The following is an 8741-nucleotide window of genomic DNA, read 5'->3' as shown; positions in this document are numbered from 1 at the left end:
CTGAGACTGGCAGTTCATGACTGCAATTCATGACGCAAATTGGTTTGGTGGATTTTTTTTCTTCTTCCCTGTAGAGCCCAGGGGTCTTTGCATGTGTCATAATTGCAGCTAAAATGGGAACAAGTTTGAACATACTTCAGAAAAGAGCAAACATAAACATGTGCCCATCTTTTGTTTTTGTTTAATTTATGCCTGTGCTGCAATTCTAGGCATTAGTCATAAGCACAACATAATCACAGTAATAACAACAGGTGGTGTCTTCTAAATGTATCTGTAAACGAATGCAGAAACCTCCAGGAGATCTACATCAAAATATTTTATGAATTGTGAGAGGATATAAGGGCATGCTTTTTTCTGTTCAGACTTGAAAGAATTGATTGATTTAAATTTAAAAAATAAAGATTTAATTATAAAAGCATTCTTTCATTTTTATGGGGATTGTATGAAATGGATAAACGGTATCATAGTGTGTTGGTTACTTTTATGAATTAACAAACAACACAGAAACGTGTGAAAGGTTAACCCTCATTCCTCCTAATGCTATCAAACACAACAAGAGGAAAGGAAAGTATAAACTTTCCATCCATCCACGTTCTTTCTTTTCTAGACAGTCAAACTTGCCTCAGTTGTCAGTCTTTCCCTGCCAATCAAATCTCCTCTTTACATGCTGGCCAATGGGGTGACGGACCTGGGGTTGATGACTGGATGTGCTTTGTTGGAGTTTAAACCTTGGACCTCAGAACACGAACAGTGAGAAACAGTAGAGACACACGGTCATCTGGAACAGAGCTCCTTCACAACAAAGGAAACTGACCATTTTACTGGATTTATCTTGTTTTGGGGAGTTCCTCCCTGTTCCACCCTAGTTCTGAAATGATGGACCACTATTCAGACCAGGTAACACGGCCTATGTGTTCGTTTCTGTGTTTTACTATGTCCTGGATAAGTAGGTTAGCAGTTTATGTTATTAGGGCACAAGGTTATATGTGCCGTCTAACAAAGTTCCTAAGACGCAGTAGATCTACCTGCCAGTGAGTGTGTAGGTGTGGGTGTTTTGTGTGGTCTACATAGACTGACAATCTTTTAAAGTCCAAACTAGATCAATTTAATTGAATTTAACTCAAGTTTACTGTGTTGAATGGCATGGTAAAACTGATTAAAAAGTCAGATAAGAGTGATATGAGATAATGTCAATAAAAAGCATTACTAGTCCTCGGTATGATTGCTTTTACAGCCTTCCTGTAAGGAATGTTATCTCTCATTTGTAAACACAGAGTAACATGATGTCATTGAGTGGCCTGTTCTGTTCCAGGGTTGCGACGGGATTGAGCTGCTTGATTTGCTGTTTGATCAGAACGATGGCATCCTCCGTCACGAGGAGATGGGACACCATGGGAACCATGCCTGGCCTATTCACAAGCCAAACGTGAGTGGAGTGAAAGCATTCACTCTTTGATGTTACCCTGCCGTGTTTTTACATTTTCACCTTGGCTGTGTCTACCACATGATCAGCATATCTAGCCTGCTTTTCTCAACCACTCTCTCCGTACGGCTGTACAGTAATTAGAACATTTGGTGTGTTATTTGGCAGATGCTGCGTCCAACAAAGCTACAGGGCGAGGACTTCTTGAACACCCTCCTGAGTGTCAGTGACTCGGTTTCGGGGTCGCCCCTATGGTCTCCCTCTCCCAGTGACAGTGGAATCAGTGAGGACCCCCACTCCGATCAGATGGACAGCCCCAAGCGCCCTGAGAGCCCTCCCACAGAGCCCCATTTCCTCCCCCCTCAGCCACACACCAGGGCCGCCCTGGACACCGACTTCTCCATTAATATCAGTAGGACATAGATGGCACACATTAGTACAGAAACTATACAAATATACAGAGCATTTCATGTTATTTATTATATAAGTGACATAGAGAAAAGTTGCTACGTTATGTTAGGCTAATCCTGCCTTTGTCTCAGTATCAACACAAACAGACAAATGATGGCCCTTACATCTGGTCACATCCTGTCTCTCTGTATGGTTACAGATGGCTGGGACTCAGGCTTTTACCCAGGAAGGACTGGTGGGACAAAGTGTTCTTCTGATGCACACAAAACCCAGCTGACCTCTAGCTTTCCCCTCACTGTCAAGGAGCTACTGCTCTCTGGTACATCTGAGCCGGTGAGTGATGATAAAGAGTATGTGTGTGTGTGTGTGTTTGGATGAGTGCGTCTGTAATGGCTTGTTCGTATGTTGGCGAGTGTGTTGGAGTGGAGAGGAATAGGTATGATGGATAAAGTCATTCCAAAACATTCAGAGGAGAACACGAAGAAACAGGTCAACTTAAAAGAGACAGTCGCAGCAGGGCATGAGTTCAGGACGGTAATGTAACTGCTGTGAGGAAAGCATGAGATGAGAGGAATGGGCTATGCTGCCTGCCTGACTCTCTGCACTCCTTCCACTCACACTGAAAAACACATTGCTGCTCAGGCCACTGGTTGTGATGCTTTACATATTATGTACTGTATTAACATTCCCGTCTCACTTCCAGCCCCCACAGCAGTCCCAGCAGTCCTTCCAAGAGTTGATTCTCAATGAGGACGAGAAAAAACTGCTGGCCAAGGAAGGGGTGACTCTGCCTAGCCAACTACCCCTCACCAAGGTAAAACTTTTTTGCAGTCTTTTGCAGCTTCACAGAACAACTTAAGGCTCTTGAGGATTTCAAATGCGCGTAAACATGCTAAATATTTAGTTCCTTTGTTGTTTTCCATTAGTATGAGGAGAGGATTCTGAAGAAAATTCGCAGAAAGATCCGGAACAAGCAGTCGGCCCAAGAGAGCAGGAAGAAGAAAAAGGAATATATTGATGGTCTGGAGAGCAGGTACTGACAACAGGCACTAAATAAATGAAAAAGATATGGACTCGTAGGCCTAAAGTCAAAGTAGAAGTGTCCAACTCTGACTACAACCGACAAAAATGTATAGTAATATTTATAATATAAAGATATTTGGAACACGTCACAGGCAATGTTCCCTCTAAGCTGCGCTCCTGTGCAGGCCGCGCAGAAGAAATATCAGCCCGTGCAGTGAAGCACGAGATTGAACGTCACTCAACTTTCTAGAGTTTTCCCTGTTAGTTAACACTATCAATGTTTCCCTTTACTGTGGGAATTGTGATTGAATCAATGCAATATTAGCCGCTTCCAATGCAACATCCTGAACAAAACGAACTATTAGATAAGCTTGTTTAGAGATCAAAGCGAGAGCTGCATGTAGCCACCTGTGCACATGTGTTCATATCCTTTGCTAGGCAGTGAGTTATTAGCCCAGTTATGGATAATTTGTAGTCAGCAATGGGGGAGTGATTGTTTCCGACCAGAGCATAAAATGTGTACATTTCTAGACGTCTTTGAAAAGCAAGTCATGAAAATTGCTTTTTTTTGTCTTAAAGGGGCAGTGTTATATTTTGAGAAAGGCTTGAATAAGCTAAGTTACCAACAAGCAGAGAGTAGCATAATTTGTTTAATTCTCTGTAATAATGCTATGGGACTAATAATGCATTTTATTTTGTAAAGTGGTTTCTTGCATCAAACAACACAACAACATTTTTAGTCACCTTATCTGAAGGACAAGTGGATAAACAGGTTAATGTCAAGCTCTGCATGTTTTTTTCAAAAGTCTCATGAACACCACACATTGGCTGCTACTGTAGGCTGAACGATAGAACAGCTATTTCCATGTAAAAAATGTTAGAGTGACTTACCATTGTTTTTGATGGTAAGTCACTCTGTTAGGCCTATGTTATGATCAAATAGCCACAGTAGCCTACTTGGCCACTGTTAAAACTGTAACTTAAGTGGGTAGAGCCTCATTGTTCACAGTAAACGCACGTTGGAATTTTCACAACTTTCAAGTTTGCCCTCAGCAGACATGAAATTTGCCCAGTGCTGGTCACAGGGTGCTGAGCACAAAACGTTTAAGAAACAGTGTGTGAGTTTTGTGGTGCAAAGAAACTGCATAGGGCCCATTGTGTAATTCAGTGTCCTTGAGTGTCACAGTATGATTTAGTTATACCAAAGTGTTTCTCGGCATGCTGGTGAGTGATGCTGTATCAGGATGGTGTTTTTCTTGGACTGATCGAGCAGCAACAGCTTGTCAGTCTCATCTGGGAAATTCCCTTGTTGTTCCTCTTCCAGGATGACTGCCTGCAACACACACAACCAGGAACTGCAGAGGAAGGTGTTCCAGTTGGAGAAATGCAACACGTGAGGAACCTCCACACTAATCTGCTCTCCCTGCTCTGTTTCTGCCTCCGTACACCCGGTGGCAAAGTTTGCTAATTGAGCCTCTGTGTCTCCCAGGTCTCTGATGGAGCAGCTGCGTAGGATGCAGACTCTGGTAATGAACGGCTCCAAAAAGGCCGCCCAGGCTGGGACCTGTGTCCTGGTAAGCAGAAGTGTCACTTTTAGAAACAGTTCACTAGATCAGCTCATACACCATATGGGATTAGAGAGAGACAGACAGGTGGAGAGGTGGAAATATGCAACCACCTCACTCTTTCCCATTTAACCAGGGGATACAGTTACTGTTAGAAGTTATACCATTACAATTATCAACAGTGAGAATGAATGGTGCTAGTCATGGAACAATTGAGGCCTGGACAAATATACCTGACTCTGATAAGAACAATCTCGCTAAAGCCCCACACATACAAACCAATATATATTCTGTATATATTTAGAGGGAAGGGGTGGTATTGGTGGGTTGGGAGGATGTGAGCGTTGGGTTGGGGCTATCTTTGTATACATTTATTTGATTGTTTTGTACCTGTAACCCCCCCTGAAAGAAATGACAAAACTAAATAAAAAGGTGTATGCCAGACATATAGAGTGAAATATACACAGAGAGATACACTCCAGAGAGACACACCATTGATTCATATAATTAATATAATTGGACAGATCAATTAAAACCACATCAGTGCCAACAGAAATTAGACTTTGTAAATCCAAATATGAATATGAATGAGTTTGTGTCTCTTCTAATGCCTTGTACATTAAAACTTCTTACGGCTTGGGGGCAGTATTTCGACGTCTGGATGAGAAGTGTGCCCAAAGTAAACTGCCTGTTACTCAGGCCCAGAAGCTAGGATATGCATATAAATTGGTAGATTTGGATAGAAAACACTCAAAAGTTTCCAAAACTGTTAAAATAATGTCTGTGGATATAACAGAACTGATATGGCAGGCAAAAACTTGAGTAAAATCCATCCAGGAAGTGGGATTTTTTTGATGTGGGTATTTTAACTTGAATGCCTATTGAGTATCTAATGGGTTAGGACCCAGATTGCAGTTCCTATGGCTTCCACTAGATGACAACAGTCTTTAGACATTGTTTCAGGCTTGTTTTCTGAAAAATGAAGAAGAATGAGACCTTTCTGTCAGTGGACTGTAGAATCATGCAGTGCTGGTTTGCGTGCGTGACCGAGTGCGCGCCTTTCGTTCTTTTTCCTTTCTATTGAATACGCTATTGTCCGGTTGAAATATTATTGATTATTTAGACAACTGACAACCTGAAGATTAATTATAAACATCGATTGACATGTTTCAACAAACTTTACTGGAACTATTAGGATGTATTTGTCTGCATGTTTCGATGCTTCAATGCTTTTGTAAGCAGGGCGCTGTCCTCAGATAATCGCATGGTATGCTTTCGCCGTAAAGCCTTTTTGAAATCTGACAAAGCAGCTGGATGAACAAAAAGTTCATCTTTAAACCGATGTATAACACTTGTATTTTTTATGAATGTTTATCATGACTATTTCTGTATTTTGAATTTGGCGCTCTGCAATTTCACCGGATGTTGTCGAGGTGGGTCGCTAGCGGAACGCCTGCACCAGAAAGGTTAAGAAAATGCACAAATGTAAATAATACAGATTGTGTGTTCACACCTGTTGACTTTGATGCACTGTACTGGGATTAGCTGAACAACTTTGAACAAAAGTTACTGAAGAGTGTGTCTTTAACTCTGGAGCTCTACTGGGGATTGGAAGCTCCCCTAAACTGCTAAACCTTGTTGGCTGTGGCAAAGTACAAATGATCACTTTTTCACATTTCCTTTTTCCCCAGGTGCTGCTCCTGTCCTTCTCCCTCATCCTCTTCCCAGACCTGAAACCCTTCTCCGAGCCCAAGGTCAGCCAAGGAGGGGACTTCAGCCCAGTGAGAGGTGAGTCAGCCTTCCGTACTGCCCGGCCAAACCTCGCCCCGCCACCCCGTACCTCCTGCCTCACATCACAGCTGGAGAGCTGATTAGACTAGAGCTCCTCTCATAGTGCCAGACGCTGCTACTGCGCTGCTGCTATAACAACTCACCTGCAGAGCACGACGGTCCACCAGGACCCCACATTTCAGATCAAGAGCTGAGCTGGCAATCCTCAGCACAGAGAACATGTATTACTAATCCCTATTCTCATCAGCTTGTCTGACTAACAGTCTCCTTTCAACAGTTGTACACTCTTAGAAAAAAAGGTGCTGGCCTCCCGAGTGGCGCAGCGGTCTAAGGCATTGCATTGCAGTTTTTGATCGGGTTCAATCTCAGGCTGTGTCACAGCCGGCCGTGACCAGGAGACCCATGAGGCGGCGCACAATTGGCCCAGCATTGTCCGGGTTAGGGGAAGGTTTGGCCGGCCGGGATTTCCTTATCCCATCGTGCTTTAGCGACTCCTTGTGGCGCCTGCAAGCTGACTCGGGTCGCCAGCTGTACGGTGTTTCCTCTGACACATTGTTGTGGCTGGCTTCCGGGTTAAGCAAGCAGTGTGTCAAGAAGCAGTGCTTGGCAGGGTCGTGTTTCGGAGGACGCACGGCTCGAGACCTTCGCCTCTTCCGAGTCCATACAGGAGTTGCAGCGATGGGAGAAGACTGTAACTACCAATTGGATATCACAAAACTGGGTAGAAAAAGGGTAAAAAATTAAATTAAATTAAAAAATAAAGGTGCGATCTAGAACCTTAAAGGGTTCTTCGGCTGTCCCCATAGGATAACCCTTTGAAGAACCCTTTTTGGTTGCAGGTAGAACCGTTTTGGGTTCCATGTTGAACCCTTTCTACAGAGGGTTCTAAATGGAACCCAAAAGGGTTCTGCCTGCAACCAAAAAGGGTTCTCCTAAGGGGACAGCTGAAGTTTTTTCTAAGAGTATAGGAATTGTTGGATACAATATGAAAGGGACTTCAAAGATATCTAATGGTCTCATAATGTTTTAAGATAGTGAATGACTTAAATGTAATTACTCATCTTAACTGATGGTCTGTCAGCTCTGTGAGTGGAATCTATTCTTACAGTAGATGTCTTTGGTTAATTGTACAACCAAAAGCCAAGGTACACATTTTTTAAAAGGTGGCTTACAGTCTAACAACTTAAATTTGGACTGGGGATGTAGTATGTGTGACATTAGTTCACCATTTAATGACTGGAATCGATATGTGTTGAGCTGCTTACTCACCTGTAACCTGTGTCCCTCTCCGTCCTGCAGTACAGTCACGATCCCTGCACAACCTCCAGTCTTCCAGAGTGCTGCATGTCATTGACCAGCCGTACCATACCGCAGACGACGAGCCCAAGTCTCCGCACCACCATTTCCCAGGAGACCAGGGGGTAAATGAGATGACCTCTCTGCTGGGTAAGCTGGGCACCGGTCACGGCAGCCAGGGGCTGTCCAATCTCGACCCCATGTCTCCCAACAATAGCCTGGATGAGCAAGCCCATTTCCACGGGGACCCCATTACCGGCCACATAGCTACAGTGACCTTGAATCCACACCGCAGAGCCACACTACGCCCACATGCTGATGACATGTGATTGGATAGAGTATTCCCAGCAGGATTCTTCTGCTCTGCTCCCATCTCCACACAATTCATATGATGAAACATAGAGTAGCACACACCTTAGTCTCTTTTTTACACTGTTAGGGTAATAAGAAATAAATCATTCCTGCTTTTGCCTCTTATATTTTATGTATATGCTTTTTTCTTGTTTGTTACTGTTTTGTATTGTTTTCAAGATGAATTGAGCATCTCTTGCCCCTCCATGACTGTTTTAACATTGACAGTGTAGATTTGTGTATTTTGAGAAAGGCAATAATTCTTGTTTTTCATAACTGTGATGGTGTGTACAACTTTGAGCTTTACAAACAATTTTGAGATTCATTTTGCATGTATACTATGAAGCAATAACTTTATTGACAATCTTGCTACACATTAATAAAACTGTCTCAAACTTTAGAATGTTTAAGTGCTGTCTGCATGTCTGAGTAGTTTCATTAGATTCAGTAGCTCGTGCCTTTAGCATCTAAAAGTCTAAGCTGTTGGGCGGAAAGGGGGGAGGGGTACTAAGCTAACATATGGAATTGTTAGCTTAGTTGGTCATACCATGGATCCTTTAGCTATTTGATTTTGAATTTTAGGACCCCTTTAGGTATCAAAACATGTTATTTTGAATTATTTCATCCAATATGGAATTTGGCCTTTACTACTATAGCCCATAGAAATGCATTCAATAACACATTCATAAATGGCAAAAAAGACAGTCAAAAAATAAATCATAAGGGTTTGTAGTGTTGGTCCTATATCTAGGAGATATAAGAAAGCTCAGGATATATATATATATTTAGTTTTTACACATATTTCACCCCTTCTTTTTGAAATAATTTTATAAAACTACCTCCATATCTCCATCCGATTGTATGGGTTACCTTCAGACGAG

The 8741-nt window shown here is 42.6% G+C and overlaps 1 protein-coding gene across 1 annotated transcript; it reads left to right on the top strand.

The window, feature by feature from the left end:
* Nucleotides 1-657: 657 nt before the first annotated feature.
* On the top strand, nucleotides 658-8260 carry creb3l3a (cAMP responsive element binding protein 3-like 3a). The gene is made up of 10 exons (XM_014216352.2): nucleotides 658-897; nucleotides 1313-1426; nucleotides 1592-1835; nucleotides 2034-2167; nucleotides 2538-2648; nucleotides 2761-2867; nucleotides 4182-4250; nucleotides 4347-4431; nucleotides 6114-6210; nucleotides 7513-8260. Exons 1-10 carry the CDS (start codon nucleotides 874-876, stop codon nucleotides 7836-7838), a joined length of 1311 nt encoding a protein of 436 aa, XP_014071827.1. The 5' UTR covers nucleotides 658-873; the 3' UTR covers nucleotides 7839-8260.
* Nucleotides 8261-8741: the final 481 nt, after the last annotated feature.

The sequence above is a fragment of the Salmo salar genome, chromosome ssa10 (assembly GCF_905237065.1).
Source record: "Salmo salar chromosome ssa10, Ssal_v3.1, whole genome shotgun sequence".
Taxonomy (NCBI): Eukaryota; Metazoa; Chordata; class Actinopteri; order Salmoniformes; family Salmonidae; genus Salmo; species Salmo salar.
Note: the sequence above shows the minus strand (reverse complement) of the source record. Positions and strands in the feature narration are given on the sequence as shown.

Excerpts from the sequence above, each read along its gene's own strand:
- creb3l3a (XM_014216352.2), top strand. The coding sequence starts at position 874 with ATGATGGACCACTATTCAGACCAG. Across the intron at positions 4,432-6,113 it reads AGGCTGGGACCTGTGTCCTG|GTGCTGCTCCTGTCCTTCTC; the intron begins GTAAGCAGAAGT and ends CTTTTTCCCCAG. Across the intron at positions 6,211-7,512 it reads GGACTTCAGCCCAGTGAGAG|TACAGTCACGATCCCTGCAC; the intron begins GTGAGTCAGCCT and ends TCCGTCCTGCAG.